The sequence below is a fragment of the Accipiter gentilis genome, chromosome Z (assembly GCF_929443795.1).
Source record: "Accipiter gentilis chromosome Z, bAccGen1.1, whole genome shotgun sequence".
NCBI lineage: Eukaryota > Metazoa > Chordata > Aves > Accipitriformes > Accipitridae > Astur > Astur gentilis.
This window is the reverse complement of record NC_064919.1, coordinates 39,996,767-40,021,029: the sequence shown is the minus strand read 5'-3', so window position 1 is coordinate 40,021,029 and position 24,263 is coordinate 39,996,767. Positions and strand designations below refer to the sequence as shown.

The window sequence follows — 24,263 nt, the reverse complement described above, 5'->3', positions numbered from 1 at the left end:
AGTTCAGTATCTTCAGTAAGGCTAGTAAGCCTTGAAACGTATTCGCCTTCGCAAAAGGGCGACTCGGCACTTAGAGGAGCAAGAGACAAAAAACGCCTCTAGATCAAACCTCTGGTTTGCCGAGCGAGGCAACGACGTAGGCCGGGTGTCGCGCTTTCCCGTCGCTACAATCTAGGAGAAACGACGCATCGCCAGGGACTCGCCCTGGGGAGAAACGGACCAACACGGATACTGTGGATCAAGCGATTTCCCCGTTTAATTGCTACGTAACAGTCGGTTATATACCACAACCACGCGCAAGCCATCTCCTGCTTGCTTGACATGTGCTGTTCACGCGCCTAAAGCAATAGTTCAATTGGGTAAGGCCTTCTGATCACGCGAATGGTTCCTCCTGTCTTTGTCTTGCCTGGTGCCCTGCTTTCAGTCACGTAGGACCATCTTGTTCACCTTCTTGTGCTTATTTCATCAAACTTTGTAGCAACAGTTAGCCTTCGCTGTGTCCTTGAGGCCTGCTGCTTGCAGGTGCCTCTGGCTCCGACTGAACAGCCCCATCGTGTCTCTTGTTCGCTATGTGTCTATTTTTCTAATTATCCTACAGCCGGGCTGAGAAGCCACGAGCATGCCTTGCCTTACCCTCTCCAAAGATACCGGGCACCCGTCCGCCTCCCCCCCCCCCCCCCCCCCCCCCGACCCTTCACCCTTCGGTCGCCGCCACCTTCGGTCGCCGCCGCCGTGCTGCCTGCCGGGGCGGTCGTGGGGTACGGCTGAGGAGGGGAGGACCTCCGGACCTCCGCAACCTGTGCCGCCAGAAACTCTTAGCCAAAAAGCAAAATCACAAGCAGCCGTCTTTTCCTAGGCTACCACGGGGGCGGCGGAGCGGGCGGCCCGACGTTCTCCCCGACGGCTCCGAAACCGCCCGCCGCCGCAGGCACAGGCGGGGGCGGGGCGGGCCACCACGTCCTGCGGCGGCCATTGGCGAGCGCCGCTGTCAGTCAGCGGCGGGCAGTCCCCGGGCGGCGGCGGCGGCGGCGGCGAAGGCGGCGGGACGAGGGCGTGGGAGCGTGGTGCGGCGGCGGGCGCCGGGCCGTTGCCCCGGGTGGGCTGAGTGGCGCGGCCGGGGCGGGAGGAAGGTCCTAGCGCGGCGGTGCCGCGGTCCTCCGCGGGCTCGCAGCCCGCCCCCTCCCCCTCCCCGCGCCAGCCTTCGGTCTGCTGCGTCCCGCGGGGGCCGGGCGGCGGCGGCGGCATGGTGGATGTGTTCAGCGGGCGGCTCCTGGTCAGCAGGGACGGCCGCAGCGTGGACCCCGAGGAGGCCCTGCAGAACAAGGTGGTGGGCTTGTACTTCTCGGCCGGCTGGTGCTCGCCGTGCCGCGACTTCACCCCCGTCCTCTGCGACTTCTACACGGAGCTGGTGGAGGAGACCCAGCCCCCCGCCCCCTTCGAGGTCGTCTTCATCTCCTCCGACCACAGCGCCGAGGAGATGGCGGGCTACATGCGCGCCATGCACGGGGACTGGCTGGCCCTGCCCTTCCACGACCCCTACAAGCAGTGAGTACCAGCGGCGGCGGCCCCCGGCCCCGCCCGGCCCTTCCCACGGCGGGCGCCGGGGCCGGGGCCGGGGCCGCCTGGCAGGCCGCGACGGGCGGGGTGGCCCGCTCGCCCACCGTCGGCCTCTGCCGGCACCCCTCCTCCGGAGCGCGGGAGAGGGCGGGCGGCGCGGGCGCCTCCGCAGCGGTGTAACCCGACAACGAAGCCCGTGAGGGAGAAGCTCCCCGGGGCCTCCGCCTGCCCTCTTGGCCCTGCCCTGCCCTTCCCTTCCCTTCCCCTGAAATCCGGGTTGCAGCCTCTTGCCTCGGGGGAAGCGCCCGCCGCAGCGTCCCCTCAGCCCAGGCTGAGCAGCGGCTGCTGCCGGCCCGGTCTCCCCGCGTCCCCGCGGGCAAACGAGCGGGAAGCCAGCAGCGTGCTTGCTTCAGAGGAGTAACGGGGCTGTGGCCTGTTACACCTGTGAAGGACGCGATGAAGGAAAACTGGGCTTGCGCACCGAATTTGGGCTTCAAAGGGTCTTCAAAGAGGGGTGGGTGAAGACGCCGAGTGTTAGGGAGGCGACGGGAACGGCGAGTCGAAAGCAAGCTAAGGGCGAATGAGGATCCAGGGACTGTTTTTCAGCACAGCGGTAGCTGTTATTGAGGGAGTTCTGGGCTCTGTAGCTTATTAGTGCTCTGGAGAAAAGGCAAGTGAAGAAGCAGCAAAACTGATGACAGAACAACTTCGAGGAGAGCCGGGCAAACTATGAAGATTCGGACAGATACCAGTAGGCTACCTGAAAAAGAAACGTAGTAGCAGCTGGAGTTTAGCTGTGGCAAACGCACCCTGGTAACTGGGATGCAAAATTCTTGTGCCGATCGCTTTCTAAGGGGGCGTTCCTGCAGGCAGCTTGCTCAGCAAAACAGCAGAAGGAAAGGACGTGACCGTGTGTAGGTAACAGGGTGAAGGGTAATGCCAAGAACTGTTTTGACAACCTAAGTCATTTGGATGACTGTCAGAAACATGATTTAGCTCGTACCAAGAAGTACAGATTGGGATTACAGGGGTACAGGTAAGGTGTTTAGGGCCACTGAGATGCCTATAACTGGAGATGCCTGGAGACTTAAAATATGTGCAAATTCTGGTAAAGGGATTTCCCCCCCCCCCCCCCCCCGTCAAGTAATGTGTAGGTAGACTGTGGAAAATATCGTTACAGATGTCATCGAAGTCAAGGAGTTAGTGTGACTTTTAAACGTAGACTGGGGAATTAAACTCATAATGAGATTTGTTCTTCTAGCAAAGAACTCTGTTCTAGTGCTTCCAGTAATTTCTAGCATTCGTTTAACTCTAGATCCATCCCAGTGGGCTACCTGGGATAGAGGTGTGTAACACCCTAGCTACTCACTCAAGGCGGAGCAGGTTTACTAATCCCATTTTCTCAGTGTGCTTTGACAACCTCAAGAGCAAACAACCTGAAGCCAGGAACTACGTCATCCTTCCTTGGCTCATTCCTGGATGTCAGCAGCCAATTAATGTTAGGCCTTTTTAACAACAATTTCCATTGACCTAAAAATAGATTGAAATAGCAATGCTGTTTTCCGTAGTTCTCCAAAGGCTCCCCAGGCAGTAATTGTGTTTGGTATCTACCAATTCTAATAGAATTCAGGCAAATTTCCTGATGGAAACGTAGCACTTGAAGTTACTGCATCCAGCAAGCTTTTCGGCATAGACCATGGGAATGCGCTTAAAGCTTCAGCCTCTGTGGATTAGGGGTCTATTTCTGACTCTGCTCTTGTCCAAGTCATGTGGAGTGGAGGTACAGAGACAGTTTAATTGGCTTTTCTGTGGCAGTCCGTAATGCCCTTCAGAATCCTATAGAGAAACATGGCTTATCCCGTCACAGATAGCTGCGAGATCTTAGTGTTTGAAGTGGCTTATTTAAGAACAAAGTGCAGAGGGATATGAAAAGGCAATGTTTTTGAAGTACTGTTTCTTGCATGCAACAATAAAAGGGCTGTGTGGAGATGTTCAAGGTGCTTAGGTTGAATTAACTGGTAGTTTGGCTTCAGGGATACTGGTAAATCATTGCAGACTTAGAGCAGACAGGTGGATGTGTGTTCACTAAACCAAACTATAATTCTGGCTAAATACTACTTCTAAGTAAGAATATAATTTTAGAATTGTCTAACATCAATTAATAGTTTGATTATTAGTATTTATTAACATTCACATATTTATTAACATTTGTCATTCGTTAATATTTTTGAAGTTCCATTGCAAATAATTTGAATTGCTTGTTCTTTTGTGGACTATGTAAAAAGGCATTTCAGTATCCTCAGTGAAGTTAAAATATTCTAGCTGGTGACTTCCGTGTTTAAGATGCATAATTGCAGCACAGGCTGAACTCTCTTTTAGGCCCAATGGAGCCAATTTTAAATTTGCCATCTGAAACACATTTCACAAGTGGAAGCATGGTGTTTCTTGGGGATGATTTGGTCCTGTTAAAAAATAGCCTGCATTCATACTTGTAGTGTGTGAAGTGTAATGCCTTGCATATACCTGCGGAGAAGCAAAATACTAAATTCGGAGCAGGATCTCAAGACTCTCATGCTGTCAGTCCTGACCATTTCCCTGGGGTGGGACTGCACCTTTACTGCTTCATGCGGTTTGTGGCATGACTAACAGGAAATACTGCTCCTGATGCCTTGACTGTTTGCAGACGTAATGTTGATTTTTGCTGCCTGATCAGGCTTTTGATCCTTTCAGGGGTGTGTGAAGACAATCTAGTAGGAGGTGAGCACTAGAAGGAGAAAGGGAATAGTAGAGAGGAAGAGCAGGAGTAGGACAGAACACGTCAACCACAAATGCTAGTAAATGGGGACTGATGTTTTAATTATGATACACAAATATATGCTGCTGTGTTTATACTGAGCTGTACTGTGAAAGGAGTCATCCTCTGTGTGGGTGCCCAGTGCATGCTAGTAGTTCTTGCAGGCTGCCAGATAGACAGGTATTTGCTGACTCCATGTCCTGTACACCTCAGTGAAAATTAGAATCCCAAAGAATTCCTGAAAAGGGAAAATAAAAAGGGTATGCTTACACTTTATGTTAGGAAGCTTTAGGTATGAGGGTGGATTGGCACCTACAGGAGTATGGGGGCAGGGGCTAAAAAATGAAGGCAGAAGGAGAAGAATGAAAGTATCTGAGCAGTTAAGAGCTATTGCCTGTTCTTAGTCTTTTTAGACCGCTATCCCAAAATCTCATCAGACTCTTTAAAATCCCATCCATATGATGTGCTTGTTTATGTGACTAACACCTAACAACGCAGAAAGTTCACAGCTAAAAGAAAATAGACATACAGCTGTGTCTTACAGGGTATACTGCTAGAACCAGATTAGCAGGCTTAATCACTTTGAAATGAAAGCATTTCCAAGTGGAAGCTGTTACAATTCAAATATTGTCATTACATTACACAAGTATATAAAAAGTACCATTGATGTTCCCAATATGGTACTAACTTTGCCCTGTGTTGTCTACATCTCAAAAACCCTCTTGCGTACAGATCTTAAACCCTTACATAAAAACACTCACCTATGTTGTGAGTTAGCCCTAGTAGACAGCCAAGCCCCACCCAGCTGCTGGGTCACCCCCTGCCCCAGTGCGAGGGGGGAGAGAATCCGAAGGCTGAAAGTGAGAAAATTTGTGGGTTGACATAAAGACAGTTTAGTAGCTAAAGCAAAGGTGAACACACAAGCAAAGCAAGATAAGGAATTCATTCACTACTTCCCATTGACCTGCAGAAGTTTCGCCATTTCCAGGGTAGCGGAGCTTCATCCTGTGTAACTGTTGCTTGGGGAGACAAACGCCCTAACTCTGAAAGTCGGTCCCTTCCTCCTCCTTTCTTCAGCTTTTATTGCTGAGCATGTTGTCGTATGGTATGGAATATCCCTTCATTCAGCCAGGGTCAGCTGTCCCGGCTTCCGCTTCTTGTGCACCTCCAGCCTACTCGCTGGCAGGGCACCATGAGAAACAGAAAAGGCCCTGCTGCTGTGTAAGCTCTGTTCAGCAATAGCTAAAACATTGGTGTTTATTAACACTGTTTTGGTAACAAATCTAAAACACAGCACCACGCAAGCTGCTGTGAAGAAAATTAACTTCGTCCTAGCCAATGCCAGTGCTACCTAGTAAATATAAAATCTGTGCTCTCAGAAACTTTCATGCAGCCTTCTCCTAAGACTCAAAAGACCTAACAATTGCAGTGACTTCCAGTTTGCCTCAGTCTTAATTTCATCCTTTAGTATTTCATATGCAGGTGAAGGTTGCCCTCTCATGTTCTAACCTGCACGACCAAGGTCTGATATCTCAAAGGATTTGGATAAAAGATTCCCTGTGTCTACAAAGGTTACTTGTTCGGTCTTCCATATCTATCTTTTATTATAGCATCCCCTTCTACTTTGTCTGCTTGAGTCTTAGATTTTTCTAGTCAGTGAGACACTGTGTGTACCTTTACACTTATGTGGGAATAGCTAGGCAATTCATTTTTAAGAATGTCATCAGTAACGTCACTGTATTTTACTGTTAAGAGAATTGAGTTTGCCTTTGTGGCACATGTGATGTTTTTATTTATGGTTAATGATTTCATAAATTGCCATTGGAGTTAGTCCCATGGCGCATATGTAGTTTGTGCAGGTAAGTCACAGGATTTGAGATCCCTATAGGAGAGGATGATCTTAACAGGTTTTAAAAAGTTATTTTTGTAAGCACCTGTACATATGTACACAGTGATTAAGAAACCTTATCTGCAGAACTGTTCCTGGGCCTTCTTCAGGTCCATTCATTTTACAAGTTGCACACAAATGTAAGAAGAATCTGTGCGTGCCTCAGTCTGGTTTGATGCAAGCAACCTTCAGCCCAGAAGCCGTGTAAACAAGATGCCATGCTGGTGTGGATAAGCTGTGTATGCATTCCCTTAGGAAAGCAAAGTGTTAGTTTCCAGTCTCCATAGCAGATTACCTTCAGCTTACTACTGTTCTGTCTCTGCTACAGTTGTGTTAGGCATCTCAAGCTATTTTATTGTCCACTGAACCAGTAAAATGCATCTTCTACCCATCTTGTCATACAAGTGGTATAAGGTGATAGTCTTCTATGTGGTTTCTACGTGAACTTGCTTTGGAATGTTTTTTTCCCCATTTTATTGGACTTCGGAAAGGTCTATGGGGATTCTTGGTTGCTTGCTTTTATTTCAGAATTCACTGAGAAAGCAAACCTGTTGCCAGACCATATTATTGCTGCTTTTTTGCATTACTGCTCAGCCAACATAATGGCAGAGTAGTATCCTTCACCTGTTGATTTTTCTACTCTTAAGAAAAAAAAAAAACGGAAGGAAAGGTGTGTTTCATGAATACCTTGTCTGGGCCAGTGTTTCACTTAGGTCTTACCTTCTGTATTTTTAAGACTCCTCCTCTTTTCCAGGAAATCATAGAGAATGCCTGTATATTAAGGTTTTGTATTTTTCAGCAATTTCTACAATATTTTTTTTCTACTCAAAATACTTTGGCATTTGAACCTCACACAGCAGACGTTCTTGTTTGTAGTGATGGTGCTCGGCACTACATTTTCATTTAGTGTCTAAGTTTTGTTTTGAGAGGGAAGTTATTCATATTTTGCAAGTTGGCTATTCTGTTATTGCATGTTTGTGTCTCTATCCTCTGGTTCTTCTAAAGATGCGTAATTTCTACTCACTTTCATTATAAGTCAATGCAGGGAGGTAATTTTCCATACAACAGATTACATTTGTGCTGGGGAGCCTGTTACTTTTAGCTGATCTGTTGCAGTTCACTTAATCTGTTTCTTATACCCCTTCTGAAACACATGATCTCTTCCTCAAAACTGATTAAATTTTTCCAGGATTTCTTTTAGACTGCACAGCTTGCATCTTAGGTGTAGAGTTCATGTTCCTCACTTTTCCTTAGATTCCAGCATGTCTGTCACCATAGCGTGCATTCCTAACGCTAAAATTGTGGAATATCACTTATGAGGATGATGCACTAGAAGATATTTTCTTTAACTTCTGCCTATCAAAATGAACATTACGAATTCATTAGCATCTACATTGTTTCATTTGTGGCTCTCTAATGTGAACATCTAGTACAATGAATAGATGTGCTGAGGGTGACCTATGAATAGTGTGACATGGTAGGAGGTAGGTAATAGTTTTCCTACCTTTTAAGTTAGTTTGAAAAGAGTGGGGAAACACCCCAGTGTGTTTCTGACTTTATGATCATAAGTCTAAACCCATTTCTCTGCCTGCTTATTTGTATTCAACAAATGGTTTCCTTTCTTTTTTGGACGTTCAGTGTTAATGAAAGTAGTGTTTTTGCTATTGCCATGTATTTGGAAAGAATTTGGTTTTTGCATTGTCCTGATAAACATGGCAGGAAACTTCAGGCATTCTTTATCTGCTTTTCTTTCTGAGTTGGAGCTGGGGCAGTGATCTGGTTCCAGAATTCCTGGAAACACTTGAGGCTCCTCCTGTTGAGCAGCTCTCTCATCAACTAACTCTGATTTTATCTGATGTCCACTGAGATGTTTAATGAGCTCAGAGCTCATTGACTGTCTTTTAATTACTTCTGTTGTAAACTAATAAAATTCATGCCAAAAAGTTGTTGTCAGTGCTAGTGATTAAGTCTTAGTCTCAAAAATGTTTCTTCTGGCTTACTTGCGTCCCGAATTTTACTTTTTTGTTTGCCCTGAAACATCACCCTTCCAAGTGAGGTGAATTTCTTGTATAGAAGATACTATCTTTCTATGAAGATAGATCCATGTGCCTTGCTATTTTCCTCTTCTTTGTTTTGTCCTGTAACAAACAAACTGTGTCATAGCTGTTAAACTGTTTCCTTGGAAGTGTTTTTAATCTTGCCATTTCTGTTGCCTGTGTCATGCTCAACTGAAGTGACTTACAATGCGGTATTCTTTGATTCTCTCTCCTGTTTTTGCATATTCCTTTTGTTTTCATGTTACTCATCTCTTTCAACTCATCTATGTAAACAGTGATTTGTGTTTTACTACTTCATGTGGCCGATAGCCTGCTATTTGTGAGCTTTCATCTCTGTGGTCATGTTGTGGTTTAACACCAGCTGGCAACTAGGCACCGTGCAGCTGCTCGTTCACCACCACCCCTGCCCCCCAGAGCAGCGATCCGCCCCTCCTGGCCAACTCCCCCCAGTTTATATATTGGGCATGACATCCTATGGTATGGCATATCCCTTTGGCTAGTTTGGGTCAGCTGTCCTGGCCATGCTCCCTCACAGCTTCTTGTGCCCCTGCTCTCTGGCAGAGCATGGCAAACTGAAAAATCCTTAACTTAGGATAAGTGCTAAAACATCAATGTGTTATTGTGTGAGCCGACACAGGCAGGATGTGGGAATAACCACAAAGCGATGGATGAAATGCAAAGAGTAAATTTTTCATTACCTCGTGTACTAGGACATCCCCGAAGCAGCACCCGGGCAGAGGCACACAAGCGGGAACACAGGAACCACAGAGCTCGGTCCTTGCTAGAGGATCACCAAATCTGCTGTTTGCACCTGTTTTTCAGGGATTCGCACAGGCATAGCTTACCACCATGCTTTGATCTTTCCCACAGCAGGGCAGGAATCTCACACATGTTTGACAGAATTCCTCTAAGTCTATCACAGGCCTGTATTACCTGAACACAGATTTTCTACTTGTCAAACACACAAGGAGAGACAACAATTAGAAAGATGTATGTATTTTTCTACACCCTGTCTGCAAGTCACAATTCTCTTCCCCATTCTTCCCTTATTTTCCCACAGTTATCAACATTATTCTCACACCAAATCCAAAACACAGCACTGTACCAGCTACTAGAAAGAAAATTAACGCTATTCCAGCTGCAACCAGGACAAGAGTGTGATGCCAAGTAGTCATGCCTTGTTATTTATTGTGTGCCAGTGTCGTCAACTATTTTTGATTCTCTTTGGATGTTTTGCGTCCTCTAGGTTTTTCCCTCCCAAATGTTATTTTTATTTCCGGTATTAATAATCCATTTAATTTTCCATGTATCTTGAGTTTGATCCCATTAAATTTCCATCCTTCAGAAGTCTTACTAATTTTTCCTGGGTTACCTGCTCATCAATTGTTTGAATAGATCCTGATTTCATTCGTGGAACGTCACTGTTTGTATGGCTCTTTAATTTTTTAACTGTATTTTAACTATGTGTTGTTTTATAACAGTAGGCTATTTAAGACTGAGTTATTTGTAATCTATCTGGATTTTTCTGTCTCCTGACATAGATAAATGGCCACTATTGTCTGTATGATGGACAGAGGAGGAGTTGAAATTTTATTCTGGGACAACTTAGATGGGTGGCCCTTATTGCAAATCTTTCAACTGCTTGTATTTCTGTATGTAGAAGGCTCATTTCACTGAGGGCGTTTAAGGCATTTCTGCAACCTCTTCTATTTACGCTGAAGGATTATGCATCATGCTTTAATGGATATTATAGGAAGTAGCTCTATGGGATTGGCACACTTGAACATCTTTGTACGGGAATAAACGTCTACTGCTTATTTAAGTGAGATCCTCCTCCTATCCAGTAAAAAGGGACCAGAAGATGTCTGGTTTTGGCTAGTCAAAACAAGGTGGAGGGGTGTGTCACACTTCCCTTCCATGGACCTCCTTACAGTCTCTGAGAGGCAGTCAGTCTCTGCTCCTGTGGAGGCTGGAGGTAGCAGTGAAGAGCAGTTACAGGAAGGGTGCTGCAACTCCAAACTCCCCGAGCTAAGTTTCACCATGTAAACTCCCAGCTGCAGCCTTGTTCATCTCCCTGTACTACCCAGTGCTCTGCCTCACACTCTGAGGAAGCGCAGGCGTTCATCACTTCTGCTATCCCATGCATCCTGACCAGAGTACCCTTCATGAGAGACTAGGAGTTTTCTTAAAATGCTCCCTAATGGTGTGTTTTATTTTTAATTTTTTCCCCTCAGTGACCTGAAGAAGAAATACAACATAACAGCAATTCCTAAACTGGTGATTGTGAAACAAACTGGAGAAGTCATTACTGACAAGGGAAGAAAACAGATCAGAGACAAAGGGCTGTCCTGTTTTCGGAACTGGCTTGAGGGTGCAGATATCTTTCAGAATTTTTCTAGCTAAAAAGTTGGCAGATAAAAGCAAGATAAGGCATCATGGAAAACTTTGTAGAGCTCTGAAAAGATTGTTGCCTTGTTCAGAACAAGAAGGGTAAGGCTTATTTATGTTTGCTTGTAAACAAATTTTGCTTTCAACTTGAAGATTAGCTATTCCAGTAAGTCATAAAATGCAATTACCATTTTATTTGTATTGTTCTATCTACTATATTCAGATAAACCAAAGCATTCCTGATAATACTGAAGAACTTCAGGAAGATAGGCTGTTTTAGACAGTAATAATGGAGCACTGTGAAATCTATGCAAACACTTAATCTGCAGAATCTGTACAGTAGAAGTTATATATATGCACAAACCTATTTTTCTTGATGACAGTTTTTTTCTGGTGATTAGCACATATTTTAAGAAAAGGAAATTGTTTGCTTTAATAAATAACTGTTTATGAAGTATATGTGTCTAATGTGTCTTCCTTATCTATCTTAACAATCTGATAAGAAAATGTCACGATTTTTAAATTGGGCATATTTTTTTCTCAGTACTGAAGAAATACTTTTCTTTGGTTTTATTACTTTGTGTGGGATTTACTTAAGTTCTGATGAGTTTTCCTTACCCATGGAGTTTTTAAGCTTGGCACTGTAAGCTAAATTGTTATCTCCCAAGTTAACATTAGGCCAAGTCTAAGAAGAAAGCATTTTCCATCTCCTCCTTTTGCCGAAGTGTGTAGAAGGAAACATCAAAAATGGTACCAGCTCTCTATGATGAGTGCTCATGTTGCATCTAAAGTACAGCCTGGTTTGCTTCCACCAGTTGTGTTCAGATTTGATACCCAGTCTTCATGACTGGGATCCCAGGCCAAACATCCATTGCAATTGGTGAGCTAAAGAGACACTTCCTATGAAAGCCAAGAGTTTGTTGATCAAAATTTAAAAGACTTTAACAGAAGTATTACTAGTCTGGTTACTAGTACTTAAGTTACTAACACCTCAAGTCTAGATTACTCAATTATTACACGTCATTCCCGATAAAGATACAGTTAAAACTGATACACATTAACTTTTTGGTTCTTTTCCTGTGTTCACCCTTCCTCTTGGTTCTGATATTAACGGTGTTTTCCTGAAGATGATGACTTGCCTCCAACTGGACTGTGTGCTGCTGATCACAACCCTCTGGGCCTGGCTGTTCAGCCAGGGGGGAGTGGCATTTGCTCCCTTCAAGCCTCAAGAACCTCTCGTGGTGGACATGACCTCTGAATGACAGCAGCCAGCTCCCTCAGCACTCAGGGGTGCAACCCGTCAGGCCCCATTGACTTACATATGCCCAAGCTGGTTAAGTGCTTCCTACTGTGGTGGTCCTCTTCTCAGTGTAAGTCTTCCTTGCTCCAGACATTCCCTCTAGTCTCAGGGGTTGCAGATACCAGAGGGCTAGTCTTGCAGTATGTGCTGCAGGAGCACTCGTGTTGGTCTGCCTGCTTGTTGTGGGCCACAGGCTTTTGCTTGCTCCTGACCAGTCCCGAGGCAGAGCTCCATGCGCTCTAGCTGCTCTGCTTTCTCAAGTGCAGTGCGATACCCCCTCTCTGCCTTCGCAGCCCGTGCTTGCTAAAGAGCTTGTATCCATCCACTGCGGCACTCCAGTTGTGTGAGCTATCCCACCATATCTTTGTGATCCCAAGGAGGTTGCAGGACTGTAATTGCACACAGGCTTCTGACTCCCCCTGTCCCCCCGCCCTGTGCTACATGCATCAGTGTAGAGGCATTTCAGTGAGGCACTCAAGTGCGCTGATTCCCCAGCACAGCAGAACGCGGCTGTTCTGCGGGCACTTCTTTGCATGCCTGTGCTTGAAGGGATTCCGCTTCAGCCTTGTTTTGTTGATTCCTATGTCCCTTCTGGAGTTGTTGGCTTGCTTACCCCATCCACAACTGTCTCACTTGTTTGTTGAGGAACCTCTGCCTGACCATGAGAAAACTCAGCAAAGAAGGCCTGAATTCAGTATATGTGTGTGTGTGTGTGTGTAATTTTATTATTTAATAATACAACTGTGTCATTTTCTTGTAATGGAGGAAAAAAAAATTTTCCCCTGAAGAGTGTGTGTGTAGGGGAGCGAATATATGTAAAAGAAGTCATGTGCTCCTTACGATACGTCAAAAAGCAAGTACTACAGAGAAACTGAATTTAAAATGAAATACATTAGATCTAGGAAGTGTTCAGCAGACTTGTGAGTGAAAGCATCTTATAGCTGTGCTTAAAATGACATCTGGGGATACTGCAGACAATTTCTGATTTTCGCCATCTAACCATATGAATAATGCTCAGGTTCTTTTCTAATGAATACTAACTTCCCTAGTGAATTTTCTGTGCAAGTGATGTGTAGGCACTGCCTGCTGTTCTGGGACCAGCTAAAGGCAAACGTGATTCAAACATAAGATAAGAAAATAATAAAAGTGCTTCCAAAATTTTTTACAAATAATGCTGCCTGAATGTGGAATAATTTATGTAGCAAAAGCATACACTGTCACCTATTACCAGACATCAGGCATCACTTAGGCCAAGATAGCTTGGTTTATTGTTTGTATGTATGTATGTATATGGACGAACTCAGTGTTTTAAGACTGAGATGGAGTTCGGTCCTTTGAATAATTGACACACTGATTCAGTAACAGATTCAAATTAAAATTCAGCTAGGAAATTCGTAACGGTGAAGCAAAGACATATACTATACAAAATACTTGGTTTGACTTCAGTCAGGGGCCGTTGATTTTGCACATGAGCGTTTGGAAGCTCAGAAAATTTGTTTTCCTTGTCAGTGCTAAAATAATGTATGTTTGACATAGATGAAGTACAGAGTAGTGGAAAATATTTGCTTATTAGTAGCACCTTGTGAAACTAGAGGAGCAGATCTCAGTGGGACAACCGTAAGGCTTGTTGTTACTTTGTATGTGTGTCCATAGGGAATTAAACTTGTCAGTGTACTAATATTTGAATTTACAGAATTGTTCATTTAACTTTCTTAAATATCTTCAATTCACTAGCAACTTTCTACCCTCCATCTTTAATCATGGTTGAATATTAGTGAATACTAGTACTTTTTCTGAATGAGGAGGAAAAATGCATTTTTGTAATGTAACAATAGACAGTAGCATAGTGATATTGATAGAAGCTGCACGTTCACAGAGGAATCAACTAAAAACCAACTAAGGTTAAGAGGAGGAGCGTCCTTCTTTATTCCATTGGACAAGATATTGTCCATTATTAATAAATGATTTATGGAGCAATGTATGTTAAGATTGCTTAAGAACCTACAGTGCTGATTTTTTTTTTTTTTTTTTTTTTTGGTAGAATTTATGGAGAATTATTTTTCTAGGAAAAATGGCAGGGATTATAAGTTTATGAATTGATCCATACTGTGACTTGAGGAGGATGACTAGCTGCAGATGAATGCTGCAGGCTCTCCTGTGACCGCTGAACATATCATTTGGAAAGATGCAAAGCATGGTGGTAGATTCAGACATGAAATAAACATTATCATCATAAATGCAACCAACATCTTTCTCTTTGTTAATCTTCTATTTCTGCAACTCTCCATCATGTACAGCCCTGCTACCCACTAGGCATTCCTTCTTTGTCCTGGAGAGCTGCTGTTGTCAAACTTTAATAGTTCCAATATTGTCAAATAAATAAAATGCTTTTATTAATAGAATTTTTAAAGGCAAGATTACTTGCCAGTGCTATGTGTTTTAAAAGGTAGAATAGTGCTATATGCCTAAGATGCAAAAATTTCAAGAATAATTCTTTTTATTATTGGTCTTTAAAATACAAGCACTCAAGCACCTTCTCTCTGTTGGCATTATAGACATAGATTCATTTTTAATTCTGCATTTTTTATTCTTTCTGACTTAGGATCACAACAAGTCTTTCAGCTTTAATCACCAAAGCTATCTCCCTACTGAATAATCTTTACTGCAGGGATATTTTTCTATTGCAGACACCAAACTCTTGGTATAATTTATGTGTATGTGTCTTTTAATTAGCAAATTCGTCTGTGCTGTACCAAAATAATTCATATTTCTGTTTTGGTTTTCTCTTCCAGTGTCATTATTATAAATAGTACTGGTTAAAAAATCAAAATCAACATCTGACACTACTAAAAAATAGATACAAAATTATGTTGTCTGTGGACAGTTGCCTGTGCAGTTACAGAGAACCTCAAAACAGAGAAAATGAAATAGTTAAAATGAAGGGATTTGGGACCAACTTAAGCTTGCTTTCCTCTCACTGCAACAGCCACTGGAATTTAAGCCTGTGCTTATGCGGTTTGCAGAAAAGGGCTCTGAGCCAAAACTAACTTTAAAAATTTGTCATTGGCTGTCTACTGTCGCTTGGATGCTGTTTGGCAGCACCTCTTTTGCCCTACTGATTCCTCTCTTGCTGCTGATTGGCATGTGGAAGAGCACAAACCAGGCAGAACTGCTGAGCTGGTCTAACATCTATACTGTGTTAAAACTAGTATCACACATGCATACCTGAAGATTATATTTCAGTCCTTTCCTCATGATCACTAAATAAAAGTTTAGCTTGCCTTTGACTATAGTTTACTTAACTTCTTACAACTGCTCATTATCTGTCTATGGATCAAATAGTAACAGTGAACCAAGTAACAAATGTCGAGGTCATCTTTTCTGTGCATTACAGAGTAAAATACAGTTCATTGATCTAGCTACAGAATTTCAGGTCATTCTCAATTGTGCTAAAATCAGTTATCATTAAGCTGGTAATGCAACAGTAATAGTCTGTCATTGGTTCTAGCCCCTAAAAGCTTGAGTAGCCTGAATGCACTTAAAAAAAAAAAAAGGGGCAAAGAAACCATTACATTACAAAGGGTGGACTAATCTTACATTAACTTGACAGAAAGTTGCATTTGCCTTTCAGATTTTATCCAAGACAAGGTTCACATGTTTTGACAAAGTAGGAAAAGGTTGGGTTTGTTTCATTACAAGCGACGATGCTTTACCTCGGGCTGCCACTTTTACCTGTGTGATCTGCATGCCAATTTTTGCCTAACAGAGGGAATTTGTGTGGTTGACAGTCATTTTTCCATGCAAATGATTTCTGAAATGCTGCATACCTCTGCCCACCGAGAACCTCTTCTCATTCCCCTAGAATTAGGTTTTGGAATCAAAAGTGAGGGTCTTTGATGTATGTCAAGCCAGATAGATTGGGTGCTTGAGGCAATGTCGTATTTCCCATTCATCACTTGCATAGAACGTAAATTGTGACTGCTCTTACTACTGAGCACAGTTATATAATATACATTAAACAGTATAGAACAGCTTAGTTACATATATGTTCTGCATAGTTCAATAAGACTCGGAATGCTTTAATAGCAGCAAAGACAAAGCCAGTAAAAGTTTTCTGTCCTCTCCCTTCTAGCTTGTATCAAGCTGCCTCACACAAAGTTAATATAGCATCTCTTAAGGAGATGGTGTCCAAAGAACTTATTAAAATATATGTGCATAAATGTAATTTTTTTAAATCTGTGTTTACTTTTTCACATTATTGCAGTTTTTTGGATGACTTGCTATGAAAGTAGTTTTCAGGCTCAGATGTTACCTAGAAGATTCCTTTGGGAGCTCTGGGAAGAAAGCTGCAAGTCTCATGCCAGAATGTGATGGAACCATGATAAATACCTATGCAGAAAATAGTTATGGTTATCAAAACTCCTACGTTTTCTGTGGGAATATAAAAATGGAAATTAACAAAGTTTTTGTCACACCTAAACTGTGTAATTTTGAGATTTGGGCTGAAGAATAAGGATCTAAACTGGGTACTTGTAAATTTCTTCAAATGCTGTAATGATTTCTTGAATATCGATTTTTATGATAAACTTAATCCTTCACTTTGCATCTCAACTGAGAGTACGTACAAAATGAAGTATCAGTAGCTCTTTTTGCAGTAAGAGAATAGACTGCAAACAGGTGTTCTTCAGAAAACAAGAAACAGTTGATACATACATGACAGCTTTTTGCTTTTCATACCATTTTCACCCTGTGCACAGCCTGATTTTGCTTTCTCTACAGCTGAGTTATTTTCAAGACCAGACACTGATAAGAGTCAGCTATAGCTGTGTTCCCTGTATAGGCAATATTAATAAATCAGCAACCCTAAATTTTCTTCTATCAGTTTCTATGAAGATGGACATATAGGCGAGCAAATCCAAACAGAGGTGGATTTAAGCCTTCTACCTCCTCAATTTTGTTTAAATTTCCCTAGATCAAGTTCAATACAATTAATTCAATACTCTCTGGTGTTAAGAAATGCTGTCAGTGTCAACTGAAGAAGTTGCTATGGAAAGTGCTGTTTCTATCCAAAAAAATAAACTTAAGCACAGTGGTACAGTCCAAAAGAAACAGTTAAAATACACATTGAGATAATTTAGCACAGGAGTGTTCTCAGACTCCTGTGTGAATAGGAACTGAAGGGTGAGCCCTGACAATTCAAATAAATAGATAAACAGAACTGTGCAGGCAGGTTGTGAATAAATGCAAGTACTGTCCTGGAAATGTTTGTACTGTGCTGATCCACTAGCTGTACCTACTTAGATTTGTAAGATGTTGGTAAATTAATAGATGCTTTGAATGATAAACAACCATTTTGCATGGTCAGTAGCTAAACCTCCCCAACCCTTCTTATACTAATAATCTTAAGTACACACACAGGGCATCAAAGAAAACATTTTTCAGACATGAGTGTTTTTTCTGAGCATAACATGAGGGCACAGTTCCCATGCAAACAAAATTTACCAGTATAACTATGCTTGGATCAAAATTGTTTTCAAAGGAAATTATTTTACTCAAGTAAGTGGCACTTTGTCCCGAAACAGGGCTGTTTAGTGTGATTCTGCTTTGGCAGTAGTCCCAGTTTGGTTTTGAAATGTACCCAGGTTTCTAGCAGGACTGTCTGAGGCCCAAGCTTTCCTTAAGAGATAGCCTGCCTGCTTAAACATAGAACATGATATTTTTAGTCATGTTTCATTTATGCAGCCATCTACAGCTTGTGTTTATCTCTGAGATTAAAAACAATATTCTGAGCCTCAAATGGTACCTTGGGTCTCCTAATGTCTATTTCATTGTGCAAGTGACTCAGTCTCTCCTCTGTTCCTATTTTCTCCCAGTATAATAACACAATGAATGCCATCTCTGAAGATTGAGATGTTTGGAGGGTGCTCTGCAGCTCCAGGTAAGCTCACGGAATGCCAATGCATACACGTTTTGTGAGCCAGTACGGTCTATATGCATGGGAGGTGTGCATCTGTATCTTGTCGGCATTACCATAGCAAAATTCCATCATCTAACTCTAGGTATCTTCTTTCTACAACTTCCTAAAGTTGCTATCACATGTAGTCCTACGTGGTGAAGAGAGCAAAGATTGAAGGGCAGGCAAGGAGAATGAGTTCAGATCTGGATTGTATCCTGGTGTCCCAGTCCTGACTTGCTTATCAACACTGAAACACACATGCTCTGTTCCCTGGTTCCATATTCAGCACTGCAGCTAGTCTGTGGTTATGAAGAGTGCTACTTTTACTAATACCCTTATTTAACACCTATCAGGAGCATAGAATTCTCGTTAACAGTATCTCAATTTAGATTTGAAGTTGACACATTGTCACACCAAGAGAATAGACGGTTCCTGTGTAAATGGTATCTGTTTTGAAATTTAAGCAATTGCACATTTAAGGTCACACAAGAATTGGAGTTTATGGAGGATTTTTCCATCCATGGTGCAGAAGGAGAGATGACGTGCAGAGACCAATGCAGAAGTATCCCACGTGTGGAAAGAAGAAAGACAGAACTGAACTGCTTGGTGTAGAAGTAGCTGTAACTGCCATGAAAGAAGCTTACAGAGAAAACTGTTGGGACTCTAGGCTGAAACAGGTGCGAGGCTGTGACAATAAAATTCTACTGTGTTTGTTTGAGTCATCCTGCATTCAAGATAGCTGGACTTTATTTGAAAATGAACAAGACTGGCCAAAAAAACCCTCCAAAACCTTTCAACTGCATGGTGGTAAATTAGAAAACTTCAAACCTTTGGCTTTCTGCTAAAGTCAAGGGAATAAGCAAAGCTTTGTCTGAATCTTCTAGCATATGTATAAAACCAAGCAACTTTCTGGTAGGTATGTGGAAGCAGGCCTCCCCGTGCTTAAACTGGGGTCAAGACACAGCAGCATCACAAGTGAGAGATGGATGAGCTGGACAGAGGTATGCAGAAGTCACATGGCTGCAGTTTCTGACTTATCAGGAGGAAATGGGTACATCTGCTGGAACACAGCTCCCTTGTATACTGCCCTGCCATATCAACCCCTTCACAGAGTAGTTTATATCTGTTGTAAATGTATATAAACCCTAGTACTGTTGTGTTAAGTCAGAGTCCATATCGATAGAGGGCTGAACCTCTATCTCTGTGCCTTCTCTCTTATAGCTGTAGAAATAACCTTCTTCTGCTGACCTGAATTTGCAAAGTAGACTGCGTGTTTCCACTGCAACAGGTTATTTTGTGTAGTAATGCACAAAAGCGTAATAGCTCAGACCAATTCTTAGGAATTTATGTTCTGTTGTACTTCAAGCCTAGCAATTTCTGACTGGCTGAACTCAAGTCTGTGCATCTAGGCAGAATGCTCCGTGCTCACAAATCAAGCCACTGTTTGTAATCTGCTTACCAGAGTTGTTTTAAAAAGAGTTGGCACACTTGTCCTTTGAAGGAAGACTATTAGTTTGAGTTATTTATTTTCAATCTCATCCTAGAACATTCTTATCGAATGGTCAGATGCCAAAACACAGTATGCAATGTAAAATCTGAGGGCACTAGAAGCTGTTAGAAGTATTTGGTCTGTTACAGCTTAAAGGAAAGAACTTGATGGGATCATCAAATGCAATCTGGATATGCAAAGGTATGTTCCCAGCTGTATCTGTTGACAAACTGTACTTGTTGACAAATAATTTGTTGCTACGCCCCAACTGCTCTTGGCATGTAGATAATCCATTAGTTCAGGCTTCCAGAAGCATTCCTGTGGCTTTCAGAAGGGTGGTGTAATTATCATGCTGTATAGAGCCAGGGTGATTATTGAAGTGGAACTTGGGAGGGTCTCTTCTACTTAAAATAGTGAGGGAGCGGGTGTTTGAGAGTGAAGCAAGCTAGCAAGAGACACAGCCAGCTGCTGCTGCCCCTGGCTAGGAGAGAGAAGTGGAACGGGGAACTTGTACTAGCCTGGAGTTGCTATTAGCCTGGCCACTTCATTTCAGGCAGCCCTCTGCTGCTGTAGACCCAAGGCCAAGGGTAGCTGAAACGAAGGGCAGAGAGGTATGGGGGGCAAGAGAGGAGGGACCAGTCCTACCCCTCTGTATTGCCTGTGCTTTCTGAATGGAAGACCAAAGCCAAGATCCAGCAGCAGAAGCCAAACCTGCGTCTCCATCCGAGGGTAACAAGGAGGCAGGCTTGGTCCTTTGCTTAGGCAAGGTGAAGGAGGAAAAAGACCGCAAACTGTGTTTGTTCCATCCCGCTCTCCCTGCCCCCTGCTATGCCCGCGTTGGGAAGTCTTATCTGTTCAGCTGCCTTAAGATGTTCAGATTCCTCTCCTAATCCTTGAATGTTTTATCTAAGGAAGAGATTCACAGTTACTGAGGAGTCATGAGAAAGGCTATTTTAATCTCACCAGGTGTCACACTTCACTAAACACGGGGTCAGTTAATGTGGGTGTTAGTCCTGGAGCAGTGGTCACCTGCTGGTTTTCAGTATATAACCTTTACTTTTCCATGTGTTTCTCCAGTTTTTGTCATCTGTATTTATTACTCTTCTGTTTACCATTTGTACTGAAGTACACTAGTTCCTAAATTTTCATGCCTTAGTAAGAGAAAATCTTCTATCAGACTTATTTTGTTTATATTAGGTGTAATTCACAATGCATGTAGTAAGTAAAATAGCTTCTTTAAAAAAAATATGAATGTATAAAGTTGTACTAGTGTGTTACAGTCTGGAAGTTAAGAAGGAAAATGAAGTTCAGAATTTAAGGTCTGTGTATGTATGTCTGATTTAAATAGGCAGAACGGTGATTTGTATCACTCAATACCAAGTGATCTCCCCAGAAATAGCTCATCTTAAAGCACACAAAAACTAAGCTATCCAACAGCATATTACTGCCTGCAGATAATTCCTCATTTTACTTTTGTAAAACTTCAGAAAGTTTCTTTAAGACTTAAATTGCCATTATAGGACCTTGAAAGTAAACGTACAATAACTGATGATTGACCACAGATAACTAAGAAGTCTAAGAAAGCAAAGAGATCTCTCGGTCAGACATGAAAGCATTCCTAGTTCATATCAGTTACCCAGCATGGGACACTAGGTAACAAATATACAAAAAATAAATTTAAAAAATTGATAATCTCTCTCACAGTGATTTAGTGGTGCATTCATGACTCCATGTTTATTAGATTTTTATCAGCAAAGCGCCACTCTTACTGGTTTTATTTCTGATACAAACCCCACTAAGAACCCCTCTGTCTTCTAGCTTATCTTGAAAAATTAAACTGTTACTTAAGAATCTATTTTATTGAAAAGACAGTATGGACTCACAAAGCTTGCACCTTATTATGGCCTTCTGAGATTTTAAAAAGGCACAAAAACTATGCCACTAGATTATTAACACCCTTGAAACACAAAGCCGCATTCTCCCACGAGTGATTGCCCAGGATGAAACACCACTTCTTTAAAGAAATGTTTTACTTCATTCCATGAAATGTTGCATGAAGATCCACATTTCTTTGATTCTCCTAACTCTGATGCCAAATTGCTGCAAGAAAATTGCTCATCAGTCTTTCATTTCTGTCTCTGAATGATAAATACTTAAGGAATTTCACTGACCTGATGCCCTACAAGGTAACTGTCTGATCCCAGTGAATAATTCAAGTGGTTTCTCAGCTTTCTAGTTTATTACAGCAGGAAATCTGCTGCTGTGTGTAAAACAAAAGTGACTATAAAACAGTGCTTCTATTTAAAATTAATTTAACACTTAATCTTTTTTATTCCCTTCCTCTTTTCTTTCTAGTTCAGAGGGTGAGATAACACATTATTAGTTACAGGCATGTCTGGAACTACTGACGGTGCTCAGGAAGTTAGCTTACCACCACTCTATCACAGGCAGGTGAAAGTCTCCAGCGAAAAACTGAACCATGTTCATAAACCATCCCTGGAATGCACAAATGTCCATATGAGACCAGACAGATTCCTGAAGAGAAATTCTCCCCTATGCTAGAACTGGGTCCATTGCCCATTTAAATTAAATTTAATTAGAAAAGAGAATTTAAGTGGGATTTAAATACTACAAGGATGATTTTCAGCCCAGCAATTAAATTCATCTTTCTTTCCTGGCACTGATCTCACCACAGTCATGACATTGATCTCTAGGGACACGTTTTCTCAGTTTACCCCCAGTTACTGGTTGAGAACATCTCCAGAATTTACCTAAACATTAGCCATAATTTTAGAGGAAAATATGATATAAAGTAGTTTCCATTATGTAACAAAGTAACTATTGTTCTCCATGTAAAGTGTACAAGTCTAAGCACTTTCATCAGCATGCTTAGAAATAACGGTACTTGTCATTAAATATTGCAAATGTGGACCAGTGGTACTCTTGCATTATTTTGCACTATGTGGAAATCTTCCACTGGGCTGCTACAGACTGTAATAACAACAAAAGCAAATTGATGGAAGTAGCAATGATGAAAAGCAGAATGTTTTTTCTCTTAGGACTCGTAACTACAAAAATGAATACAAGAGCATTGTTCTTGCTATGAAACCATCAAATAGATTCACAAATGGAAACTAGTAAGCACAAGAAAAATAGCAGCTTCCAGGGTAGATTTTTAAGGTTCATTTCCTAGCCTTCAGTTAAACAACATGATTTGTCCATGAGGAAAAAGTTCTGTCATGAGAAACAATGCCACAATCCTTTTTTTTAATTTAGTCTTGTAGAAAAGCCTTTCCTTCCAAATTCTAGAAGCTGCAAAGCCAGTCAGTCTCACCTCTGTGCCTGGCAAGATCACGGAACAGATCCTCCTGGAAACTGTGGTAAGGCACATGGAAAATAAAGGAGGTGATTGGTGACAGTCAACATGGCTTCACTAAGGGCAGATCATGCCTGACAAATTTGGTGGCCCTCTATGACAGGGTTACAGTGTTGGTGGGTAAGAGAAGAGCAACTGCGTCATCTACCTGGACTTGTGCAAAGCATTTGACATTGTCCTGCACAACATCCTTGCCTCTAAATTGGAGAGACATGGATTTGATGGATGGACCACTCAGTGGATAAGGAATTGGCTGGATGGTTGCATTCAAAGAGTTGCGGTCAACAGCTCTGTGTCCAAGTGGAGAGCAGTGATGAGTGGTGTTCCTTAGTGGTCGGTATTGGGACCGGTGCTGTTTAACATCATTGTCGGCAACATGGACAGTGGGATCGAGTGCACCCTCAGCAAGTTTGCCGATGACACCAGGCTGTGTGGTGATGTCAATATGCTGCAGGGAAGGGATGCCATCCAGAGGGACCTTGACAGGCTTGAGTGGTTGTCCTGTGCAAACCTCATGAAGTTCAACAAGGCCAAGTGCAAGGTCCTGCACGTGGCTCAGGGCAATCCCAAGCACAAATACAGACTGGGTGATGAGTGGAATGAGTGCAACCCTGAGGAGAAGGACTTCGGGGTGTTGGTAACGAGAAACGCAACATGACCCGGCAATGCACACTTGCAGCTGAGAGAGCCAACTGAATCCTGGGCTGCATCAAAAGAAGTGTGGCCAGCAGGTCGAAAGAGGTGATTCTCATCCCCTCTCTCTGTTCTGGTGACACCCTACCTGGAGTACTGCGTTCAGCTCTGGGGCCCCCAAAATAAGAAGGACATGGACCTGTTGGAGCAAGTCCAGAGGAGGCCCATGAAGATGATCAGAAGGCTGGAGCACGTCTCCTATGAAGACAGGCTGAGATTTGGGGTTGTTCAGCCTGGAGAAGAGAAGGCTCCAGGGAGACCTTATAGCAGCCTTCCAGTACCTAAAGGGGGCCTACAAGAAAGCCAGAGAGGGACTTTTTGCAAGGTCATGTCATGACAGGACAAGGGGTGATGGCTATAAACTGAAAGAGAGTAGATTTAGATTAGATGTAAGGAGGAAATTCTTGACTGTGAGGGTGGTGAGACACTGGAACAGGTTGCCCAGAGAGGCTGTGGATGCCCCATCCCTGGAATTGTTCAAGGCCAGGTTGGATGGGGCTTTGAGCAACCTGGTCTAGTGGAAGGTGTCCCTGCCCATGGCAGGGGAGCTGGAACTAGATGATCTTTAAGGCCCTTTCCAGCCCAAACCATTCTATGATTCTATGAAACTAGCCAGAGAAATGATGGCTGAAAATTCGTCCCAAACAACAGAAAAAAATATTATTTAGTGGCTAAAGCGTTATGTTTTTTAAAACATTGTGACAAATTATGCCATTACCCAGCGCCAGGGAAGGCAAGGCAGTAGCTAAAGGCAGAATTATTTTC

At 42.7% G+C, this 24,263-nt stretch overlaps 1 protein-coding gene across 1 annotated transcript; it reads left to right on the top strand.

Moving 5' to 3' along the window:
* The first annotated feature begins 1,057 nt into the window (after positions 1 to 1,057).
* On the top strand, positions 1,058 to 11,098 carry NXNL2 (nucleoredoxin like 2). Its single transcript, XM_049796203.1, has 2 exons — positions 1,058 to 1,545; positions 10,531 to 11,098. Exons 1-2 carry the CDS (start codon positions 1,244 to 1,246, stop codon positions 10,697 to 10,699), a joined length of 471 nt encoding a protein of 156 aa, XP_049652160.1. The 5' UTR covers positions 1,058 to 1,243; the 3' UTR covers positions 10,700 to 11,098.
* The last annotated feature ends 13,165 nt before the right edge of the window (positions 11,099 to 24,263 follow it).